The sequence below is a fragment of the Humulus lupulus genome, chromosome 8 (genome assembly GCF_963169125.1).
Source record: "Humulus lupulus chromosome 8, drHumLupu1.1, whole genome shotgun sequence".
Classification (NCBI taxonomy): domain Eukaryota; kingdom Viridiplantae; phylum Streptophyta; class Magnoliopsida; order Rosales; family Cannabaceae; genus Humulus; species Humulus lupulus.
Window position 1 is genome coordinate 107,963,056 of NC_084800.1, and position 25,729 is coordinate 107,988,784.

The 25,729-nt window shown below is 33.2% G+C and overlaps 1 protein-coding gene and 1 long non-coding RNA gene across 6 annotated transcripts; both read right to left on the reverse strand.

The window, feature by feature from the left end:
• Positions 1-12,302: 12,302 nt before the first annotated feature.
• On the reverse strand, positions 12,303-14,370 carry LOC133798286 (uncharacterized). 5 transcript variants are annotated; one of them, XR_009875815.1, is made up of 5 exons: positions 13,797-14,361; positions 13,428-13,703; positions 13,226-13,345; positions 12,681-12,771; positions 12,303-12,584 (listed from the first exon to the last, which is right to left on the reverse strand). It is a non-coding gene; the product is annotated as an uncharacterized LOC133798286 (long non-coding RNA). The 5 variants fall into 5 exon arrangements; XR_009875813.1 differs by having other exon boundaries at positions 12,681-13,703; positions 13,797-14,151; positions 14,227-14,370; XR_009875812.1 differs by having other exon boundaries at positions 12,681-13,345; positions 13,797-14,370.
• Positions 14,371-20,458: 6,088 nt separating this feature from the next.
• Positions 20,459-24,773, reverse strand: LOC133798287 (arginyl-tRNA--protein transferase 2-like). The gene is made up of 6 exons (XM_062236526.1): positions 24,468-24,773; positions 23,673-23,711; positions 23,053-23,203; positions 21,645-22,790; positions 20,938-21,259; positions 20,459-20,862 (listed from the first exon to the last, which is right to left on the reverse strand). Exons 1-6 carry the CDS (start codon positions 24,706-24,708, stop codon positions 20,746-20,748), a joined length of 2,016 nt encoding a protein of 671 aa, XP_062092510.1. The 5' UTR covers positions 24,709-24,773; the 3' UTR covers positions 20,459-20,745.
• Positions 24,774-25,729: the final 956 nt, after the last annotated feature.

The following is a 25,729-nucleotide window of genomic DNA, read 5'->3' on the forward strand; positions in this document are numbered from 1 at the left end:
CATCTTTTCAAGGGTTGCCTTATAGAGAATGTTAACTGAGCTCCCATTGTCTATGAGAACTCGGTGGTCCCTTTTATTTTCCAGCTGGAGGGTGATGACCAGTGGATCATGGTGAGGAAACTGAACATGGGACGCGTCGTCCTCAGTGAAGGTTATTGGTTGGGATTCAATCTTTTGACTTTTTGGAGCTCTGGGTTCGGGTTCATAAGGAGACCCGTCCCCAGTCTTTAGCTCATTCACATATGTTTTTTGGGCATTTCTTCCCATGCCCGCGGGATGAGGCCCTCCCGAAATGGTCATCACGTCTTCTCCATCAATTGGAGGGGGCCTATCTTCTTCCCTAGCTCGAGAATTGTTGTTTTGTGTGGGCTATGGCGCAGCTGCTCTCTGGCTCGCGGATGCTTGTTTAGTATTCTGGTTCTTGACATATTGTCTGAAATAACCTCTCGAGATTAATCCTTCGATCTCATATTTCAGCTGTCGACATTCATCAGTAGTATGCCCGGTGTCTCTGTGAAATCGGCAATATTTGCTGGAGTCCCTCTTGGACTTCTGATTTCTCATTGGGTCTGGACGCCTGAAGGGGACCTGGTTTTCATTAGCCAGGTATATGTTCTCCCGATACTCATTGAGCTCGGTGTACACTCTGTACACGGAGAAATATCTCTCCCCCTTCTTTTTCTTTCCTCCCTCGGCCTCGGGGTTACTCCCTTCGTTCTTTTTTCTCTTGGAAGGATTTTTCGCAGCAGGCTTCGAAGCTGGTGGGTCCGTCGAAGTTGAGGCAGAGTTTACGTTTATCGTTGTAGTTACTGGCTGGGAAGTCACATTAAGTGTCGATCTTGCCTCCTCTACATTGACAAACCTCTGTGCTAGTTTATTAAACTCGGTTAGGGACCTCATCGGTTTTCTCTGCATGTCGTCCCAGAGAGCACTTCCTGGCATTACTCCAGCTTGGACAGCCATTAGGTGGCCGCTGTCGTCCACATTCCGAGCTCGGGCAACTTCCAAGTTAAACTTTGTAAGGTAACTTTTCAATGTCTCACCTGGCTCCTGTCGAACGTTAGTCAGAGTTGATGCCTCGGGTCTAACCCCCATCATGGCTTTGAACTGCTTCTTGAAGTATTTAGACAGCTGATCCCAAGAAGTTATTGAATGTCTTCTATATTTTTCGAACCAGCTTTTAGCTGGTCCTGTCAGTGATGCTGGAAATAGCATGCATCTGAGCTCGTAACCCACGTTACTTGCTCTCATTATGGTATTGAATGTACTCAAATGGCTGTACGGGTCGGCTTTCCCTCAAACGTTGGGACGTGAGGGATCCGAAATCCTTGGGGAAATGGAGTGTTGGAAATATGAGGAGCAAACGGTTCAAGCTCCTCATTAGAATCTTCATATCGATCCTTACCTTGCTCATTTTTCAAAAGCCTGAAGGCCTTTTCTAACTGATCGATTATTTCCTGGACCGGGTCCGCGAGGGGTCTTGTCTGGAATTGGTTGTCGTCGATTACAATTCCAGGTTCGCGCCTCCGCAGGGGGTCTTTACGCCTATTTAAGCGATCCCTCAGGTCCTAGTTCATCGGGTTAACATTACCCCGGTTCTGATTCAAATGTTCCCGCAGGTCAGAGCGATTCCTGTGGCTCCCAATATACTTTCGACCTCGATCATGCATACTAACTGATCTGGTATCTCCAGAGTCGTCACTAGTAAGACTTGTCGCGTGATTGTTTCGAGATGGGTCTTTTTCGTGCTGCCTCATTTCTGTCGTGCGAGACCAGGACGTTTGACTTTTGTCAGATAGGGCGCCTCTCCACTCCCGGAAAGCTTCCCTGTTCCCTTGTCTTCTCCCCGCGCGTCTTTCGTCCTCATCTCGAACTGGTTGAGCATTCCTGCGAGGAGGTGAGGGATATCTTCTAGGCAATGGAGGGAACCGTATGGGCGACGGTGGCTGCCACCCATTTCGTGGCATGGACGGTCCAGAGTTTGCCCGAGATGGGTTGGTTGCATTCTGTGTGTTCCCAGGGACTTGAGTCCGAGCCTCTGCAGGGGCTCGATTGTTCTCAATTCCCGTTGGTACCTCCGCAGGCGGATTAATCGGGGCCCTAGCTCAGGTACTTCTCCGGGGTCTCGAGGGAGCAGATGGCTATGCTGGTGCTGGAGGTTGTTCCGGCCTTCTTGTGGCAGCATTTTTTCGTGGGCGCCCACGAGGCCTGCGGGGAGGAACATGCACGTCCCTCGGCGGAGGAGCTTGGTTTTCGCGCGGAGGCGGGGGCTGAGCCGCCTGCGCCTTTGCAGCTATCCTTGCTAACTCCCCATTCCGCTTGTTGGCTTCTGCCAACTGCTGTTTCAGCTGCCGATTTTCAAGTTCCACAATGGGAATGTACCGCTCAGGATTGTAATACATATCCTCATCCCTTGGAGGTGCGGGTGGTCCTCGAGAATCGGAGGACTCGCTTCTCTCTTCAGCATCCGGGTTTACCATTGGCTGTTTCCCAAGGTGTCTCGGATAGTTTTCTTCAGGAACGTTAGCGGCCATAACTCGTTCAGGGACTGAATGCTTAAGGCTCTCAATGAAAGCACCAAACTGTTGACGTCGTTTTTCGTCAACAGTGAAATAAGAGCACAAAAAAAATAAGTAGCTATGGCCAGAAAAATACGATAAAACAAATGGGATTTTTTACGTGGTTCAGCAGTTAACTTTGCCTAGTCCACGAGTCTTTGTTATTAGAACTTAAGATGATTTCTGGAAATTCTTTAAGAATGAATTCTCCAGAGTTTCTCCCAAGATTACAAAAATTCGGTCCCTTTCAATGGTACAAATCTTCTCTATTTATAGAGGAGATTTCATAATACTATCCCACACATTTCGGGAAGTTATTCTGTATATGTAAATAAATTTAATGGCATTAAAAGTCTGTAACTCCTATAAACAAGGAAACGTCCCCTGAAGACCAGGGGACGTGTAACTGAATAATAAATACCCCTTTATTATAGGGGATTTACAACAATGAATATAGACTGCGTCTCTCCAAAATGATTCACTAAGATATTCAAAGTTATCAACCTACATCGTCAGTGCCGTGTTCACCCAGCTCTCTTAATGACTTTCGAGTTGTAGCATTTTCCCCGAGATCACGTGGCTTCGAGCTCACACTTATGTCAGGCTCAGAACCCCTGATCCGAGGTCATCCGAGAATAGACGTACTTCGATGTCTGTCTTTCGAGCTTGTAAGGGTTTCGAGGCTACCATCTTCGAGGTTGCCCCCTGCTTTGTAGGTTCGGTGCCTAGGTTGCGGACACGTGTTCCAGACATTATGAGCCCATTTCTGACGAATCCAGCTTTCGAGGTCACAATTCTTAAGGCTCGAAATCTGGGTGTAACAATGTTTTTTTTAAGATTGTACGTTTTTTTTTTCAAATCCTGGGTAGGGTAACCAGTTACTTGATTGATCTTTAAAAAAAATTCCAGAGCTAGGTTAAATAGCATGCACCAGGAGGGGTAACCAGTTATCCTGAGATGAGTAACTTTCTGCCATAAGAGGGGTAACCAGTTACCTAAGAGGGGTGACGAGTTACTCATATTAAATATGAAAATAAACATCAAATTTGAAGGAATAAATTGAAGAACACTTCATTAAAAAAGGAAGAAGAAGTAACTATGATTTTAGTAACATAAGTAACTAGTTACCATAAAGAAACTATAAATACACACACACCAGAACGAGAAAGTAACCAGTTACCCTCAGAAATATACATACAAAGAATGTGAAGGTAACCAGTTACCCATTCACGTTTTCATATTTTTATTAGTTTTCTTTCCAAATTTTGGTATTCCTATAAGTGTTACATTAAAAAGAAAATGCTAAAAAAATTGATTAGAATTTTTTTTACATATAGTGGAAAAAACAATAATAAAATTACAATAAAAAATAAAAAATAGTAGAATAATTATGTAATATTAAAATATATGTGTGAAAAAAATGAAAAAAAAAAAGAATGAGAATGAGAAAAGAATAAGAACAACAATGAAAAAAAAAAACAAAAGAAATGATGAATGAAAAAAAATAGATGAATAAATAAGAATGAAAAGAAGAAGAAGAAAAATAATGGAAAAATGAAAAGAAAAAAAAATATGAATGAAAAAATTGCTAGAAAAAAAATGGAAAAAGAAAAAAAAAAACTCATATGTGTGAAAAAAGAAAAAAAAATAGAAAGAGAAAATAATAAATACAAAAATAAAGAAAAAATAGAATGAAAAAAAAAACTGAAAAAATATGAAGAAAAAAAACAAAATAATACAAATGAAAGAAAAAAAATAGATAAATAAATAAAAATGAAAAATAAAATTAAAAATGGAAAGAAAAAAAGATGAAGAAAAAAATTAGTAGAAAAAAAAAAGGAAAAAATGGAAGAAAAAACAAGGAAAAAAAAGAAAAAATAATAAAAAAATGATGGAAAAAAATAAAAATAAAATTACCTTCAAAATCAAAGAAAACATAACTATGATAAAAAAATGTAACATTTTCATATTTTAGTTAGCTACTAACTGTGTTTTCCATACTTCAACTTTTTTTTTAATAAATTTCCTATACAAATTAAGAAAAATATAACTATCATATTTTTGCACATTAATAGTATAAAAGCCATATTTTTTAAAAATTCTCTTATTATATAATTATGGACCTATTGGGCCTATTGGGCCTACTTAAAAATACCAGTATTTGTTTACTACCTTTAATTTCCTATAAATACAAAACGAGCATGAATTTTGGAATATTCGTACACTCATCTCACCATATATGAAGGTAGCTGTCTCACTGCCACCATTTCATTTAAACTAAAAAAATATGTGCCACCTTCTTAAGCCAAAGCAAGAACAGACAGATTCCTTGTGACTCTCTTAGCATTTCTGAGGCATGTTCGTCATTTACATATAATTAAAGGTATGTATTTGGTCGACTCACATTCTTCACTGATTCATTTTGTTTATTGGAAACATTGGATAGCAGTGTGATTGTATATATAACATGACAGGTTAGAGCCAAACTAATTTTCATATGTGTAATCTTTGGCTTCATACTAGGAAAATTACATTTAGTTTTAATGGATTCACAATGTTATGAGTTTCACTAATTGTGAACAATATTGGGAAAATGATTGTACAAAACCTAAAGACGTTTTCATTCAAGCACCTGATGCACCTATATATTTTCATTAGGTACTTGTATATGAAAAAAGTGCTCCTTGAAATCAAATATAATTCTTGTAATTTCCTAAATTTGAATAATTTTTTTGCTAAGTGTAATTTTCTAATTTTGAACAATTGATCGTGCTATTTTCTTACATTTCAATAAAATTTGACAGACGTTAAAAGGACCTCCAAACCGAATTAGGAAGAAATTATTGCCAGCCTTCAACTATCTAAACCAATAGCTAAAATAGATATTGCCCATATTCTAGGTAAGGAGATGTTTTAATTAAGGATATTCTACTTTACATGGTCAAGATGAAAAGAAAAATATAAGAAAACAAATTAAAACTCTTGTGGAAATTCAACCATGGATGGCACCCATGAGAGGCAGATTTAGCACGCACCAATGGTGAAATAATGAAACATATTCACAATAAATAAAAACTAAAAAATAAATTTTAAATTTTAAATTAAAAGTAATGAAACATATGAATAATAAAGTTAAATTACATTTATAATTAAACATCATATTTAAAAGAAGTATGAGATTAATAGTATTATCATAAAACACAATATAAAAATAACAACTTAAACTATAATATTTTTTTAGTTTACACTTTATAGATTGATAATTTTTTTAGACTTTGTGTTTTGTCTCATTATCTGTTTGGATTTTATATTTTGACAAATTATTTTTTGAACTTTGTGTTCTGTAAAATAATTCAAATAAACTCCTAAACTTGATTTTGATTAAAAAAAATTGAATTAAAATTACAAATAATTCACCAAATTAACTTCAATTTTTTTGTTCATTAAAATCGAGTTTATAGGTCTATTTGAACCATTTTACAAAATACATGGTCTAAAAAATAATTTAAGAAAATACATAGTCTAAAAAAGTATAAACTATTTTTTTAATTGTTATTCAATATTTTTTTTATGTTTTTAAAATTATTCATTCATTTTTAATTATAGTTTTTAATATTTCAATTTATGTTTTTTTATTAGTTTAAACGTTTCTAGTTTTTTTTTACATCATATTTAATTTCTTTTATTTATTTTTTTTATAAAAATTAAATTAAATGTACAAAATATATACTAAGAAAATTAGAGACCGATTAGTCAATACAGACAAATGATGTACACTAAATTGCATTTAATTTTTTTTTCTGAAAGGTATTTAATTTTATTTCTTGCAACTTCTATTAATAATTTTGTAAAATAATATTAGTTAGAGAAATGTGTATGCATCAAAATTAAAATCTTGAAAACCATTTTTTTTTTTTTTTTTTAAAAAAAAAGCAACTAACACAAAACTAAACACCAACTATACCAATAAGTTTAAAAATTCGTATTAAAAAAATTGAATTGAAAAAATAGTAAAAACAAAAAAGTAGTATAATAGAAAAAGGAAGAAAATAGCTTTTGGAGTACAATAGTTGATTTGAAGGGTGATTACTAGCAACTCATGGTAGTACTAGTGAGTTTCAGATACTCTTTTTCCCAGCTATTTTTTTTTAGATATTTTGAGTAAGAGCACTCCCAATAGATGAACTAAAATGTGTTATTCTTTATAATATAGAGAAAAATGGTTAAGTAGTCTTTCAATGTATGATGTAAAGTTATATTTTTTTACATAAACGAATAGTATTTCTCTATATGTAGTGAAATACTATTCATCAAGCTATAAATATTTTATTATTTTTTGATAAACTTTTATATATATATATGAGTGTGATACTATTATATTTAATTATTTTATTTTTTTAAAATGAATAAAATATTTTAAAAAATATAATATATAAATGATGTATAGAAAAATAAAGAAGCAGATGTATGGTATAATGTAAAAATTTTGAGGTAAATTATAAAAATGTATGTTTTGGTGATATATTTTGTAATATATTTTCTCTATAATATTTAGCTAAAACTCATAAAAACATCTTCCATCAGCTCATTTATACATATATTTATAATAAGTATGCACAAACTCCAATTAATTTATATCTGCATTTACATAATATTTACATATCCTTTATATAATATTTTAATATATTTTTTTTATAAGTTTTCTCTCTCCATTTAGTATATATTTATTATTATTTTTTTTTTCAATTATTTTATTTTACTTTAAGTAATAAAATATGTTTAAAGATATAATATTTAAATGATGTAAATAAATATATAGAAAACCTGATATATGGTATAATGTAAAATTTAGAGATAAAATAGAAAAATGTGTGTTTTGATGAGATATTTTAAAGAATAAGGTAGAACACTCATTGTAGCACTCATTGAGAGTGCTCTAAGGTGTGTATTTTTTACTTTAACAATAGTGTACGATTTTGTTTTAATTATAACCTCAATTGTTTTTACGACAATATTTATTGTAATCAGACTTTCAAATTTTCAAAAGTTTTAAATATATATAAAAAAAATTAAGGTTTTAATTACGTACTTAAAAATATATATAAAAAATTTATTTACGTACTTAAAAATATTATCGTACCCTATTGATAAGGTAAAAAAGCATTTCCTTATCTTTTGGATAACAAAAACCTAATCTGGGTATAGTCCTTTCACGAGGGTTTTCTACTATTATTATCCGCGAATTCACTAAGAAACAACTGAAGCAACTTTCTCCTTTTAACCCTCAATTTTAACTTCTTTTTTCAACCATGCTTATGCTTTAATTTAAATACTAGTAGGGTGCCACGTGCTGTTCATGTTATAAATTTATAATCTTCTAGTTTATATAAAGAGCTGAATAAATAAAGTAATAAATATTACATTATATGGGACAACTAAGTAGAGAGTAATTATTATTATTATTATTATTATCTGAACGTTACATCTTATAAGCCCATTCATATTATTACTGTATATTGGTCATGTTTGACGTGGTTTTGGAAGAAATTTTGAAGTTGTAAAATTACTTTGAAATGTGTTTGGATGAAATATAGAAAAAAAATTTTGAATTTAAAAAAGCTTTCAGCTTCTTCAGCAGGAATGACTTCTAACAAATACGGGAAGTTATTTCCTTGTTTTAATGAATCTTTCATAATACTTATTCTACCCCTATTTTTTTATAAAAGAAAATAATAAATTATATTTATATCTTAAATTGTGCAGATAACAATTATAAATAGGATTTTTTTTCTTCTTAAAAAGTATTCTATCTAATTATTCTAAAATTAACTAGGTAAGATTTTTTTTAGTTTTTAGCTTTTATTTTTCTTATTATTGTTTTATATATAGAATCTCTTTCTCTAACTACATTTAGATTTTATATTTGAATATTTAATTTAAAATTTAGATTTTTTGTTAATTATGTTTAGATTTTTATGATTTATTTAAGTATTAATTTTTATATGTATGCAATTAGATTTTTTTCCTTCAAAAAAATAATTAATTTTTAAATGAGTTCACATAACATATTTTATTATTATTATTATTATTATTATTATTATTATTATTATTATAAACATATATTTATGGTTAAATTTGATATTTATTTTATAAAAGCTTTTATGCAATATATATCAAACACAATGAAAAAAAAAATTCTTTCAAAATATAAATACAGAAATAGCATTATTTGAGCAATAAAGAAAATAACATCCATTATAATAACAAATTGTGTTTTTTGTTTCTTTTATTTCTTGCCCTTTTTCCAAAAAATAAGAAAGTGTGGTTGCTTAAATTAATGTTGTTGTTTGGAGTAGTTCCGGAGAGCCGTTGCTTAAATTAATGTTGTTGTTGTTTGGGAATGGATGCTGCTCACTCCTTTAATTTCGATCCAGTCCACTTCACTGTTGCACAAGTAATAACTCAATATATTTCACAACTTCTCTCTTTTGATCTCTCTCTCTTTGATATCTTTTTAGAGTATATTTTAAAAAAAAACTTAATTAATTAAAAAGAGAATTGAATGCTTTACCTTGAGATATATATGTGATATCCTGAACCTGAATGCATGGCTTTCATACATTAAGCTAGGCTAATTCGGTTTAGCTTTTCAACCTTACTGCTTTTACTTTTAGTGGTGAGAAGTCAACTCCAAAAACTGAATCACGATGCTCTTTCTTTTCTCTGTAATATTGTTTTCTTCTGTAAACATATCTTTGAGATGGGACATACTCGACCTTTAAAAAAGTTTTTGAGAGTCTGGATATCTGACTATGTATCATTTCATATGTAACTACAGCAAATTTATTCAAAGTACAAAGAAGAGGGTGAGATTAAATTTATATACATTTTAGTGTTAATTATTGGGCAAAATTTATGGCTGCGTAAAATGTTCTTTCAAATAATTCGATAATGCTTTAGTTTCTCCTATGTGTTTGAAGGGAGCGTAAGGAATGTTTGGAACTTGCTATTATTCCGAAATCCATCTATCGTGTGGCATAATGTACTCTATTAAGCTTCTTATAATGTTCTCAAATAGAAAGGCTCTATTCTCATTGCAGGAAAAACATGTCACTAAAGGATTGTTCAATTTTCATCATATATTTTAAATTTTCTTAAGCTTAGAAATTATTAGTGTACGTCCTAATTTTCCCATGGGTTATTAGCGAGCTGAGATACGGCCTAATTCATATCAGCCACGTGGATCCCCCTACCGGAGCTGCTGTCGTCAGGTCCTACCTCGTTAGCTCGGGGTATCCAAAAGTTCGTCAAAATTACTTAAGGACTGAGTCTGGACTCTGAAGGCCACAGGTCGAGGGAAGCATCCAGCTCGTGGTACGAGCTAGAGTTGGAGGCTGTGACCTTTTGTAAAGTCAACCACGCAAGGTAAACGTGCATATATCAGACATCACGTGTCTGATATATCCCTGACTTCTCGGACACGCAGCGTGAACGTGCGTATTCAGGCACCCACAACTGGGTTGGGCCGTGCGGCCCATTATCCCCCTTACATATTGATTAGACCACAATTCATGTGTCAGGTTTTAGGAATTAATCATGAATGTTACAGAAATGACATGACAAGTAAGAAGGTCACAGGATGACCTTCTTACCAACTCCCAGGTGTCCTCTCCTATAAATATGGAGACCCTGAGAATTACAAAGGGTTGGATTTTATTGTGTAAGGAAATACCCTGTAAAAGAATATCAAACATATAGCAATATTATTGGCTGGTGGAGTAGAATGATTTTAACCTTTGAACCACCTAAAAAACGTAATTGTGTCATCAGTCCATTTACAAAGATCATTCATCTATTTCGGTTCATCGTTAAGCAATATTCCCTTCCTCTTATTTTTTTAATTACCTGTTGGCGAAGAACTGCGCAACAATTAGTTTTTAGTTATTTTAATAATTTAAATTTTTTTTTTTTTTGATATTTTGTGATTTTTGGGTAAGAAGGAATTTTAAGAGTAAAAATACATATTTATTTATATAAAAATAAGTTAAGTTTGAACTAATATTTCAATGACTTTAATTTAATATATATTTTTATTTAGAAATATTTAATTTTGATTTGATTTATTTGGTTTTATAGAAAATTGTGTATTTTTACGAAGAAAATAAAATATAAAAATCTGAACTAAAGTCTGAGACACAGCTGGAGCTGAAATTTCACAAGCAAGTTTGAGATTGTTCTAGCCATATTTTGGAAATTATTCAAGAAATATAAGTTGTAGATATTTTTCTAAGCTTTCTAAAACATATTGAACCGTCCAATTCGAAGTTATATCGAGGGAGATATCACCAAAATATGATTAGCTGCAAGGAAAAATTCAGTTTTTTGAGGAATACAAATTTTTTTTTACTCCAAATTAGAAAATTGGAGATATTATAATAATATTAAAAGAAAATTAATATCTATTAGTTTTAGTTTAAGTAAAAGTTTTAAATTTTAAATTTTATTTTGATTAGTTTTTGTTAGTATGAGACTATGATAAATAGATGTCTGTCTCTATTTGAAAACAAACTATCTCTATTCTCTCTCTTTTAGAGAGGCATTCTCTTCTACTCTTTTTCTTTTAGTAATTTTAGTTTTTATTTATTGTTGTGCTTATTGTTAAGGGTGACTTCAAAGCCCTAAATATGATTTTTGAGTTTTAATAATTTTCATTGATCTTCTATTCCCTTATATTAAATTGTTTCTATTTTTCTATTTGAATGTTATGAATCTTGTAAAATCTTGTTTAGATGGCCACTAATTAGGGTTTTGCATTGTTCTACTATCATCTTAGGATTGTTATTCACATAATAGTTTAGGATTCTAAATAAAGTGATAAATTACAATTAGGATATTGTGACAGGTATTTTAATTGTGATAAAAAATAGAACCTAGGTTAAATGAATTGCATGCCTAAAGAATTTGTTGCCTAGATTAACTTGTTTGCACAAAGTATAATGTTTTTCCTAGGTTAAATAAATCGCATGCTTAATGGGTTTATTGCTTGGTAAAAAGGGTTAAAAGCGCTTAGCTTTAATTAATTATAATAGAGAAATTGAGATAATTGCCCGTTTAAGTATTATCTGCAAGGTTAATAGTTTAATTGAGAATATAAATCAATATTATTATTAAAATGCTTGAATGAGTATTTAGTGGTGTGGAGAATCACCTCTTACCTATTTCAACTATTAATTTTATTTTTAATTGTTTTTATTACTATTTTTATTTTTATTTTCCAAAACCCCTCTCTATTAACTTTGTCTTTTGAATAATAAATTGAACAGTAGTAATATCTACTCTTATTTACAGCTATAATGAAGAAGTTAATATAAAGAATTAATAAAATCAATAATAAATTTGGTGACACCCGTCAATTGTCAATACCAACTTTTGAAATGTGAGAAACATCTTATTTAGGTTGAAATTTAGCAAATATTCGGTAGACGACATTCTGTGGCAAACTACTTGTTATATGCCCTCACTGAGTTTTCACGTCATAAGTTAGCTAAGAAAGGAAGTAGTACTTCGAATCTTAATGCAGTCACCTTATGCCTCTGAAAATATCTTAATTGAATAGAAAATAGTGTCATGGAAATAATAAATTAAACACCACAGAAAAGTGCAGTTTCTGCTGTATTATTCGTATTATGCAATACGATGCAGGTGTATTCGTTTGTGCATTATAACGTAGCCCCAATAAATAGGCAAAAAAAAAGAAGAGATCAAATTAAGATAGTCAATCAATGGCATGAATGAAATCTGAACAGATTTAAGGAAAAGTACATCCAAATCTCCTAATTATGTTGATGACACCAAGCAGATAACTGGCAAGCCAATTTAAATATATGTATGAAAATGAAAACCAATAAAGCAAACCTCTCCAACATCGGAAGTATTCGGTGCCAATTTTTCTAGTTTAAAATGCCCTTCCCCAATCACCAAATGCTGAAGCTTCAACTTGCTATAAGCTCTTATGAACGTGTGACCCTGCAAAACACAATTATCCTTAAAGGAGTAAAAAATTCTTTCCAATATTGAAGCAAATAGCTATAGGTCAAATGGTCACTAAAATTTCCAACCCACCAGAATACATAAAACAGGTATCAACAGCTGTAGCTCTGGTGCTTTGAAGGAAAATTCTGAAATCTCTAGTCAGATAACTGAACTCTCGCATCTGTTTACTCATAGAGAACATAATATTGGTAATTGTTAATAAAAATGCAGTAGATCTTGAAAGTAAAAGCACAAAAACAGTTGCATTGAACAAAGAAGACAAATGCTTCCCATAAATTTACAACACCAAGAGTAGTAATTATTCACATCACTTCAAAATTAGTTAGGCATCTTTTCAGGTACTTATCATTTCTTTGAGATTTCATAATTAATTAAAGGACACTCAAGACAACTTGCCAAAGAGTGGTCAAGGGTAGATCATCAGTGGAAAGCTTAAGTTTTAAAAATCCAACACAGGGAACTTATATGCATCCCAGTTGGTTAGAAGAAACAATCTATTGAATATTGGAGCAGAAAATTGGAACATTCCAACATCAAAATCAAACAATAAAAAGAAAACATCATTGATAAAAACAGCTTCATGTTCTCCATAAATTGAGTGAGCTGGAACAAACCTTTCCTCTCCTTTCAACAAGGTTCACACTGCCATCAATTTGACAAACATCAAACCTTTTTTCACTAAAATAATAATTCATTATATCCAAAATCTTAGTCCACTGAGAGAAGATCAACTCCTAAAAAAAGGAAGAAGATGAAGAAGAGATTATGCTAGTTCATTAGCTAATAAATAATACAAATAGATAAACTGCAACGCACCTTGTGTTTCCGAGCAAATAATTTGACCAACAGTCAATCCAAAAACTGAAATTTGACACACTGCTCAACTGTCTGCTCAATGGGTGGGTACAAGTCTGCCAAGAGTACTCCAAAAAAAAAATATGCGTGGAATTGAAGAGGATCAAAAAGAAAATAGCATACAATAAAATATTGGAGTTACATGAGCCATCGAAATTGCCTGTATAAGGTCAAGATAGTTGCAGTTCTTCCAAGGTTGAATAACCAAATTGTTAAGTTTTCCATGTTTACTACGACCTAAAGTTTTGATCATAGAAAACACTATGGTTATTGTCCATTATAAAATGCCTATGAACAAATTCTCACATAGAAAAAAAAATGAAATTATACCAATTTTCCTCTCTTCAGATAAATAAATTTCTTATGTCTTATTGAACAGATGATCCTGAAAATTCTGGTGAAACTCTGTCATTGCCACATATGATATGATTTCTTTATTTCGAGGAAGCATTAACTCAACATCAATCTTCATTCTTTGAAGTATAAAAGGACGCAATATTGCATGAAGTTTTGCTACCACCAGCAAGAACAAAACCCCACACCCAGTACTAACCATCACATATGCAGACAAGTATCTAATAAAAGCCAAGATACTTGTAACAATAGCAATAGGATAATTCACACTTGATCCCTTCTTTACTCTTCCTGCCCTTCCCGACGTTTGAATTTTCCAGACAGATAAAACCTAAAAATGAGGTTTTTATTAAGTAAACATTCTTGGCCAATGCTTTTTTTTCCAGAACATAGCATAATAACCCACCACCCATGTCGTCTTAAATCGCCTCCCAGAACAGAAGAAGCCAATGCCCATTCCATCGCATACTGAGGTAAAATACGGAGGAGACAGGTAACGTGAGGAAAGAGAAAATATAGGGGCTGAGGAAAAAGTTTGCAAAAATAAAAAAAAACTCACAACAATCCAAAACAAAAACATATGTAATTAAAAAAGTTATACAATTTCGTTATATAAAGAAAGTAATTATAAGATAAATGGAAAAAAAAAAGACGAAGAGCTGCTGATGCTTATATACTCTTTTACTTACTAATAGTATATGTTTGAATCTAATTTTCGATATTGTAAATTATTCATAATTTTTTGAAAAATTGTAAGATGCTCTAAATAGCTACAATATATACGATCATAAAAAAAATTCGCGCCGAAAACTATTTACGGGTTAAGAAACACTGAAAGCCCTACCTGTGAACAGTGTTTCTCCTATAGGGGCTTCACTTTAAGCCCTACCGGTAGGGCTCTCAGTGTTTACAATTCGTGACCAATTTTTGGCGTGATTTTTTTTTTATGACCGTGTATATTGTATCTATTTAGAGCATCCTACAAATTTTCAGAAAATTCTGAATAGTTTATAGTACCGAAAACTAGGTTCAAATATGTTGTTGCATGCGTGACTAATTTTTTTTATGCGCGTGGAAAACAACATGTTTGAACCTAGTTTTCGGTAATGTAAACTATTCGGAATTTTCTGAAAATTTATAAGATGCTCTAAATAGCTACAATATACGCGGTCATAATAAAAAGTCGTGCCGAAAACTATTCACAGGTCGAGAAACACTGAAGGCCCTACTGGTAAGACTTAAAGTGAAACCCCTATAGGAGAATTCCCCTATATATATATTTTTTTTTATTAGATATGTCTTTTTTTTATTGGAAAAAATATAAATACTAACTTAAAATTTAGGGGTGTACATGGTTTGGTTTGGTGCGGTTTAGAAGAATTTTGAAACCAAACTGCTCATGCGGTCTTTTCAAAATGAAAAACCAAACCAAACCATTAAAATTAAAAAACCAAACCAAACCAAACCATAAATAAACGGTTTGGTGCGGTTTGGTGCGGTTTGGTTTGGTTTTAACCATATAACTAAATTATTAAAATTTTAAACTTTTTTTATTATAAAATAATTAAGTAAATAATTGTATTTAAATAATAATAATTTTAGCTTTACTTTTAAGACCATAAAAGTCTACAAGAAGCTTATTTTCTTTCTTAAAAGTCTACAAGAAGCTTATTTTCTTTGTTGTTGTAAGTGTAAGTATTTTGAATCATTTTATAGAAGTGGGAAAAAGAAATGTTTACTTTCTAAACAATGTGGGACTTTACATTTCTCTTTTATTAGTTTTGGAAACTTGTGCATGTATTAAATACTACTAAAAACATATCCTAAACAATTAAATTGTGTTGGCTTGGATGGTTTGGTAGATTTTATATTAACTTAAGTGTAGGGGTTCAAATCTTTGAACCATCATTTCTAAAAACTATTTTTTTAGAAAAAATCACGGTCCGGTCCGGTTTAATTGGTTTTAAAAAATTAGAAACCGTGACCAAACCATTAAAGTTGAGCGGTCCGGTTAAAACCGAACCATAAAAAACGGTTTCACCGGTTATGATTTTTGGCGGTTTGGTGCGGTGCGGTTTGGTTCCAAACCACGGTTTGCGGTTTATATGAACACCCCTATTAAAATTTTTGACAAATATATAAATAAGTCAGCTGCAATTATTTGATGAAATCATTTAATAGTAAAAGAAAGATAGCACAAAGAAGAATTAGAAAGACAATTATGCCAAAAAGAACTCAAGCACACAACACTGTCCACTAAGACAATTCAACAAACATCTGGTGGTCCATAATAGCAAAAAAATTTGCAAACTAGCTAGCTAGCCTTATAAAAAAATTATCATTCAATCACATACACATGTTTGATATTATCATCAAGACAAATTTTGATGGTCTATCTTATTGATTCGGTAAGCGTGTTTCTTTTGCTCCATCCACTATTAGGGCTTTACTGAATATACCTTTGGTTACTGATGCTATCTTTAATGCTGAGTATGCTCCTGATTTAAATCAAGTGGGTCGTGAGTTGACAGGTCAATCAGATTTTTGCTGGAATGAGGTTTCTAATGATTTTCCTACTCCTTCTTTAACTAGCTTCTATCGTGTGTTGCATAAGGTTGCTCTAACAAATTGGATTCCGAATTCTCATACTTCTACAGTCACTGCTGATATTGGCCGTTTTCTTTTTGCTGTGGGCACTGGTGTTTCCATAGATTTGTCTGTGCTTATCTTTGACAGGATTTATCAAGCTTTTCTGACCAAGAGTCGTCGGTTGTTTCTTCCGTATCCCTGCTTGGTTCACAAGGTCACATTGGCTGCTCATCCTAAGTTTACCTCACAAGATGTTTTCTTACCTCTTCCGGTTCTTGACAAGTCGTTTCAGCCTCTGTCCTCCAAGCCTGTTCCTCCTCCACAGCCTCTGAAATATCCCCTTTTGAAGGGCTTACCTCCTGCCTCCTGGAAATACAAGTTGTTTGAAATGCTTTACACTCAGCAATCATAGTTAGACAGTCTTCAGAATTCATTGCTGCAATCTCAATAGCGTTCCAAGGTTTTTGAACGAAGGGTTTTGGCTCAATTGGCTGGTCTTCGACAGGTTGTTCAGACTATTTCTCCTTCTGTTGTTCAGGGGGTTGGTTCAGTGCCTCAGTCTGCTCCTTCTCCGGCTAATTCCCAGGGGGAGTTGTCACCTACTGCATCTGATAAGGCTCCGGGTACTGTCCAGGGGGAGTTTGCTTCTGCTTCTGCTGGTCCTTCTGTCTCTGTTCCTGCTCAATCCTCATCTCCTCCGCGGAAGCTTATGCGTGGCAGACTTCGTCGCTCGGCTCGTTTATGATCATTGAGGGGGAGATTTGGGTGGTTTTTGAGTGGTTTGTTGTTTTGTTTATTTTGATGTTCTTATTTTTTTTGCACTGATCATAAAATTGCCAAGGGGGAGATTGTAAGTGTCTTACTTTGTGTTTCCTGTTTTTTGGCAATTTCATGATTCATCTATTAGTTTCTTAGTTCCATCTGTTTTGTGTATCTTGACAGAATTTTGGTTTATCTTCTGTTTTGCCAGTTGCATCTGGCTGTTGGACATTGTTTTAAATTGACTGCTTGCTTACGTGGCTTTGTCTGAATATGACTGTATCATTAGGTTTCGGGTTTTTCAGTGGTAGTGGAATTAATTAGTTTCTCTAACGATTTTCTGTTTGAGAGCATGGCTGGGTTTTTGAGTTAGTTAGATCTTAGTTCTATAAATATATGGGTTAATTGATTTTCTCAGCCGTGGATCATGTGGTATATGTTTTTCGTATAGTTTGTTTTTGGTTATCTTTCTTTTACAGGATTGAAGAACTGAATCTTGAGAGGTTGTTCATCCATGGCTAGCTGTGATTGTTCATCAAGCTGAGTATTGGAAGAAAGCTGGATCTGCAAGAGTTCAAGTGTGAAGATTCAACTAGTTCAAGCTAAGGATTGTTGCAAGAGAGACAAGTATAGATGATTTATTGTGTTGATTGTAAATTGAGAGATACTCTGTAAAACTTGCATTTCATATCTTAGTGGATTTCTTTCTGGACTAGGTCCCAAGGATTAGCCATTACTTTGTGTAGTGGTGAACCTTGTAAAAATTTCTTGGTGTGAATTTTTACTTGTTCTTGGTTATTTCTTTAAATCTTGTTTTTAATTTGTCAAGATTATAGATTCTTAGGTAGTATATCACCTTCAGATTCAAGCTTCTACAACTCTAACATGGTGTGGGTTTTGTTAAATTTAGTTTCAAATATTTCAAGAAAAATGTATAGATTAGAGAATAAAGTAAAATAACTCACTAGACAGAGGGTCGGTAGTCTCTGAGATCAGAAACAGAGACAGGATTGGTTGGTGAGTAGATCTGGTAGTCTTTGAGTTGCAGAGACACCAGCCAGACTAGCTGGCGATGAGAAAGAGGGCCTGGTTTTCCAAAATTGTGGACAAGGAGTGGGGAAGAAGAAGACACCAAAGCCACCATGAGTAACCTCTGCGCTGCATCGATACCAGCTGGACTGCTTGGTGATGAGAAAGAACTCTGGGTTTTCAAGGTCGTGGGCAAGAAAAGGGGAAGAAAAAGACAGTTGTGGCAAGAAAAAAGGAAGAGAATCAGTCGTAAAAATAAAAATAAAACTTAATATTAATATTAATATGAACAGTAAAAAAATACAAATGAAAAATATTTCAAAAAATCGTAAAATTGAAAAAATAGTTTAAAATCTCATATACAGGGTAAATTCTCTTTTTATAATTCATATATATTATTTCAATATTAAATTTAACATAATATTCTTATATTTAACAGGTTATTATTATATTTAACGGTAATTTTTAAATACCATTTAAATTTAAATAAAATAAAATAAATAATTAAAAAAATTAAAATATGGTATTTTTGAGATATTTTACAATGATAATTATTTAAAAATAATAAATAATTAAAAATTTTTAAAATATGATATTTTTGAGATATTTTACCATAATAAATAATTAAACAAATTAAAATAGGATATTTTTTTAGATATTTTACTGTTTACCGAGTTTTTCGGAAACTATAATTATAAAAGATTAACGAGCTTAAAAGAAATGATTTAAGAGAAGTAAACAAGGTTTTTACGTGGTTGGGGCGTTAATGAGCCTTAGTCCACAAGACAGTTGTATTAGAGCTTAGAAAGCTTTCGATAATAGAGTTTTCTGCAAGTTTTAGCAGAGTAACTGCTTACAATCAAAATATAGGATCCCCTCCTCAGTGCACCACTATTCGTATTTATAGGCGTATGAGTGCACTGGGCTTGGGCCGGGCTGGTCCATCCCAATAAGGGTGTGAATACCATTGGCTTCTCTGATGGGAGCCCAATACAAATGATTGAAATATGAAACATACATTAATCGAAGCCCATTGAGCCAACCCCAACAAGATCTTATTCTAAGACATGCGACAAACTGGTGTTTCAGTCTGGGTGTTATGGGCTACGAGGAAGATTTGGGGGACAAGATCGGTCAGAGTAATGACGGCGCAGTTCTGAACTAACATCGTACAATCTCAAGGTAGCCTCCTTTGCATGTTAAGCGTGGGGACAACCCCCACGCTTCTTGGGACGATGTCAATATCGGGGACACTTTATCACGCCAAACTCGGCCAACCAATCCAGATCCGTTTACCAAAGTCCTCCTCCGTTCACCAGGGTCCGGGTTCGTTTACCAGGACCCGGGTTTATCCTCGGAGGTCCCGACCCAATCTCGGATTTGGGAGCCCGCAACCTCCTGTCCCGATGATGGTCCCGGCTCACCCTCCCGGATGTCCTCTGGGCCTTGCTGAGACTTGGGCAGCCAATATCCGTTCTCCCTTCGCCTAATGGGCCCGGTCTAGGCCTTAACTCCCAGGAAAGCGGCCCATGGACTTAGAGTGTGGACCCGTACATTTTGGAAGAAACGGTGATAACATTTACAATGATAATTATTTAAAAATAATAAAATCATACATTTTATAACTTAAATAAAATTTAATTAAACTTAAACTCACTTATTAGAATAATATCATATTAAACATATAATATAATCTAGTGTCAATTAGCAACAAATTACTTTTCTAAAAAAATTACAAATTGCACTTGTGATTAATTTTTTGTATGCTCGTGGAAAGCAATATGTTTGAACATAATTTTCTATCTGTAAACTATTCAGAATTTTCTGAAAATTTGCAAGATGCTCTAAACAACTACATTATACACAGTCATAAAAAAATCGTATCAAAAACTGTTCACGGGTCGAGAATACTAAAGAACACTACCGGTAGAGCTTAAAGTGAAGCTCATATATGAGAATTGTCCTAAAATTATATTGAAATTTTTGAAAGATAATTATGGTATTTCATTTATATAATTGTTAACAAAAGAAATTTGCCTCCTACCAAAATTTATCTAACCAAAATAAGACAACGTTACACTTGAAAGTCATGTTATTGTCCAACGTGGTTTCTTCTAATGGTTTATTGCTTCAAAGACTGTTAATAATCTAAAAGCTCATTAAATATGCCTTCATTGTGCTTGAGGAAAAAAACAAAAAGCACTACTTTCCGTTTTCTACCTTTAATAACGTGTTGCCCTATTGGAGAAGGATAAGATCAATAAAAAAATACACTCGCCTATAACCCATTCTATTCATTTAAGAAACATGTAAACAGATCATTGGAACACAAAACACATTCGATATCGAGTGGATGAAGACACATCCTTATACCATATGGAACGCGGCCAATGTTAGAAACTGTAAAAGCAAAGCGTAATACAAGAGAGGAAGAAAGTTCATTACAATTGCCTTACTTTTTTAGCCCCAAACTCACCACGACTTGGGCAACGAAGTCATAAATGTACATTGACATTGTGATGCCATTCCCAATGTACAAGTGATCAAATCACCCAAGTGAATACACCATTTGCTCCCCAAGCTCTTTTCCAACAACACGTAAGTATCTACGCAACTGACTTTCCAAGTGACCCCTTTCCCTGGCACCAAAAGCTCGCTGTAGATCCTGCATGAGTGAGAAACATAAGAGCCGAATTGTTTTAGTCCTATTCCTATATAACTCACAATGAATATTACATACCTTGTACTTCATACAAGTTCCTCTCATCCCAATTAATAAATTACCGATATCTCCATCTTCCACTTGGATAGATTCCGGGTCACTGGATTCTCCACCTGAATCAATGTCAGAGCTATCATATTCAGCATCATCCATCTCTTCCATTTGATGCATAAGAACATCATTGGTGTCTTCTAGGCTATTGTCATGATGTTGCACTTCCATGGCTTGTTCAGGAGCATTTGGTGCTGAGGACTCTCCATCTTGTAGGGCAGCACAATCTGATAAGACAACGTATGCCTTTCTGTCAAGGAACGGCCTGGCCACATCGAACGAAACCCACCTGGATAAGGGAAGATCACATGATCACATAACAGCTCATTAGCCATATCAAGCTACTTTGGACGTCCAAGGTACTTGTACAAGTTTTATAAATTTGCAGCTAAAACAAGAGTAGCAACTTAGAACGTCAGATTAGCATAGGTTTTAGAATTTTTTTTATTTAAAAAAAAAAAGTTATGTCAGGCTGTAAATAGGAAAATCATGTTTCCTGTTTTACTTCCACCATTTACCTAGATATTACTTTCATGAATAATGTTAAACAGAGAATGAGAAGGTTATGAAGCACAACTACCACATTGAAAAACCAAACAAAAAGACCAAGGGTTTTCTACTTTGACTACCCCAATAGTGTAGATCATTATGTATAGTTGTGTAAAAAAACTTACTCATAACGTAGAGGGCAGAGAAGCTCAGAAGGGCGATACGCTGCTTTGTATCTCATCTTATTGCAGGAGTGAATGTAATAGCCAAGATAGTAAAACTGGAGACTTGGACAATGAATTTGATTTTCTTTAACCCAATTTATTTCTTGTAGAGCTGAATACTTGCCAAGTGATAGAAAAGCAAAGTCTGGATCCCAAAATAAATATTTACTTGATAAACATCTAGGGAGGATATCTATAACACCAACTGCAACAAGTTGGCCATCAATCACATACCGCTGATGGAAAGAGCCAAAACCACAAGGTGGAACTGTACCATCACTGGTTGGAGGAACAAAGATTAATGGAGAATCAACCAGAAACCTCCTATATGAACTTTCTGTGACACGGTCTGGTGAATCATTATGTACATTTATCTGATATCGTCTGTACAAGGCAAATTCCTCTGGATCAAAACTTGACCTTGTCATATGGATCTCAAGCCTTCTCCTTTTTACAGAGGAACCATCATAATTATTCTCTGAAGAACACACTTTACTTTCATGTCTAGTAGCAGATCCTTCAGAATTAGATACAATCTCAGAACTTCCATCCAAATAAGCCTTATTTACGCCTAAATAAAAATTAATGTGTCCATTGCAAGCCTTAACAGAAAGACCAGAAGTTTCTGCCAGCTGATTTAGGGAACTCGCCAGCTTTTCTGCAATTGTTTTGGGAGATAGCTCTTTTTCATCCACAGTGTCTTTGGAAATTCTTGGCTGGTGGACATGCTCCAGAGCTTGTTTTGCTCGTTTTATAGCAGAAGCAATCTGGAATGCAATATTGCTCGTGTACAGGAGAGTTTCAGATCCTTCCACAAACAGTTTCCTTTTGCCTTGTGAGACTTTTTTAACACAAGCTTTTGGCAATTGAATGTCATTAGGAAACAACCCACTCTCAATACATATGTCAATCGCATTAGTAATTTTTTCTGTTAAAGAATTCAATAAAGATTCTCCCTCAGTCTTCTCTGCACCATTGCTAGGTGAGCTTTTTTTAACTTCTGAACTTGAAGCTTGAGGATCAGCACAACTGTGTGTTTCCTTGGAAGCACTTGAATCCTCCTTTTGTTTGGGAGCTTTATTAGAATCCAGGTTGCCATCCAAAAACCTAGGCATAAAATGTTATCAGAGCTCAATTTTCAAATGTTGAGTGTAGAATAAAATGGACTGTCAAACTAAATAACAAAAGATCCATACAAATTTGTAAAGTAGCTATAAATTAAATAACAACTATCTGTTTCACAAAAAATTATTGAGAAGCTTTGGTAAAGTAACTAGAACCTTCTGCAATTGCATAACCATTATCTTTTCATTTGAATGGTGGTGTACACACAATCACCATTCTAACAGAAGATACAATAAAAGTATACCTTTGCAATCGCCTAGCAACTCGAAGCTGCTCTTTAGAAGGAGAAAAATCGGCTGCTCTCAAACGAATTGTATAAGAAGGGCAGCACGTCCTTTCCATCTCAGGTTTGTAAAGGAAAGAACCAGATCTTCTCCATCCTCGGTCAAGAAGATCTGAAAAAATATCATTGATTAAGATCGGAACAATTAGTCATCCATTACTAACCAAAATAAGAACACCAGAAGATTAATTAAAATTAGCACATAAAGTCTAAATTTCCTCCAAGCACATTAATAAATGTCTTTTCTGGGAAGATATTAAAAGATTTGAAATGAAAGCTCTCAAGAAAATGAGAATATTTATTCATTGCTTACTTATAAGTAATGGAAACCTTGCTTATGATAGCATTCCGTTTAAGATATTTTTTTCACAACCATAGGATCATCTAAGATCAAATGCACAAGCGCAGGTTTGGTAACATCGCAGGCTGAAATAAGTAAAATGCTTGGAAAGTGAGCACCCTAAGGCCCCAATTATACAAGGATGTTTGGTATTGAGGATAAGTCCACATTATCAATCATGATGATCAACGGGCATGTTAAAGTTAGAAAGTTATGAACTAAAGTAGTTCTACAAACCAACCTTGATAGTCATTGACACTAAGGCTATGCGCCCACAAACCTGCAAACCACAGCAATGGGATCAGAAAATCGATAAATAAGCAGTAGTCAACACATGACTGTTTAAAAGCACACAAAAAGTGCAAAATTAGAGCGCAAGCAGATCTAATTTATCATCAGTTCTCGATAGTTGGTAGCCTCAACATTAGAACTGACTTTTGCTACTATTACATTGGTTTGTTTAAAAGTTTGTGCTTGTTAATTACCATAAAAACTTGTTACCGTTGCATAATGTTAATGGATTATGTCACTTACCCACATGACACAATCAACTAGCATACATATGCCAATTCCAAATACAGTCAGAGTAATTAGCTAGAGATGAGGAATTCATATTTGGTTGAATTTTGTGAGAAAAAAATAATTAATTTTCCAGATATAACAATCTTGACATTTCTAATGCCAATCAAAGTTGCTTATTGTTAAGTGTTTAGTATACCGGTGCATATATGTAACCACCTAATCGATATTCCTACAAATTTCCATATTAAATCATATTTAAACTCCAATTCATAAAAAAAAATTATTTCTTCTAATTATTATTTTTAGAAAGAAAAAAAAAAGCTTCAGAATCTACTTCGGAGCCATCGTTGACCAAATAATCCAAGACCAAAAATTTAAAAAAAAAAAAACAGAAATGTAATTAGCTTGGTGATGGAACTAATGGGGATAATTCTCAACAAACAATCCAATCAAATAAAAAGCAATCAACGAGATTACAAGTACAGAAGATTTAAGAGAGGGGGAGAAAAGAAACCGTGAGAGATGCTTGTGGGACCACGGGATTTACAGTAGCCGCAAGAGCTTCTATTCCTTCCACAATCGGCGACCTTACTTGCCCCTCTGCCACTGTTGATTATATTATTCCTGGTTCTGCTGCTACTGCTGGCCTCGCTCTTCATCTTCCCTGCCATTTCCGATTCGCTCTTCTCCTTCTTCTCCCCCCAACTTTGTTCTGAGTCGAACTCGGAGACCGATTTACAGAGGAAGCAGCCCATAGTTTTCTTCTATTTTATTTTCCACGAAACGGCGTCGTTTCATTATAAACCGCAAATTTATTTTTTTTTCAAGGAAAATGTTACAAAAGTTTAAATTGTACTGAATAAAAGAAGTTTATACAAACTGGGGGAAAGTTTCTCTCTACACGTCGTTTGGCTTGGCCTTCTGGGACCCACGTATTCCGCGAATAAAGCATCTTATTTTAGTATTTCGTGTACCATCATCCAATCCTCCATTGAGAATTATAACTTCAGAGAATCAGAGCTGTATCTAAATACAGACTTGTAAACACATATTTTCAATAATATTTATCACTTATCTTATAATTTAAAATTATATATATTTAGTATTTAATTAGTTTAATTTTATCAATATAACCAAATTGTTCTTAGTTATATATGTTTCAAATTCAAATTTAATTATTTTTTTTGTCACACTTCAAATTTAATTACTTAATTACATGTAACTAAGGACAATTTGATCGTATCGAGAAAAACTAATTAATTAAATTTAAGTTTACGGCACTAAATATGTACGATTCAGATGAGCATTATTGAAAATATAAGATACTAAGTTTGTATTTCAATAAGACACAAAATTTCAAATAGTTATTTACTCTTCTTCCTAAGTGAATTTATATAAATATATAATTTATAGGGTTTACATTTTTTACTCAATGTTTTGTGTCATTAATTATATGAATCTTGTATTTTGATAAATAATTTTTTGGACCATCTGTTTTGTAAAATAGTTCAAATGAATCCCTAAATCCAATTTTGATAAAGAAAAAAATAAATATAACAATACAGTTGTTAGGCAGAATGATTTTGTTTTTGTTCTGAATTATTAATTTGGTGAATTATTTGTAAATTTTTTTCAAAAAACTTTGACCAAAACCGAGTTTATGATTTTATTTGAACCATTTTACTAAATATATGATCCAAAAAATAATTTGTCAAAACAGAAAGTCCAAATAGATAATAAGACAAAACACAGGGTTCAAAAAAGTATAACCCTTAA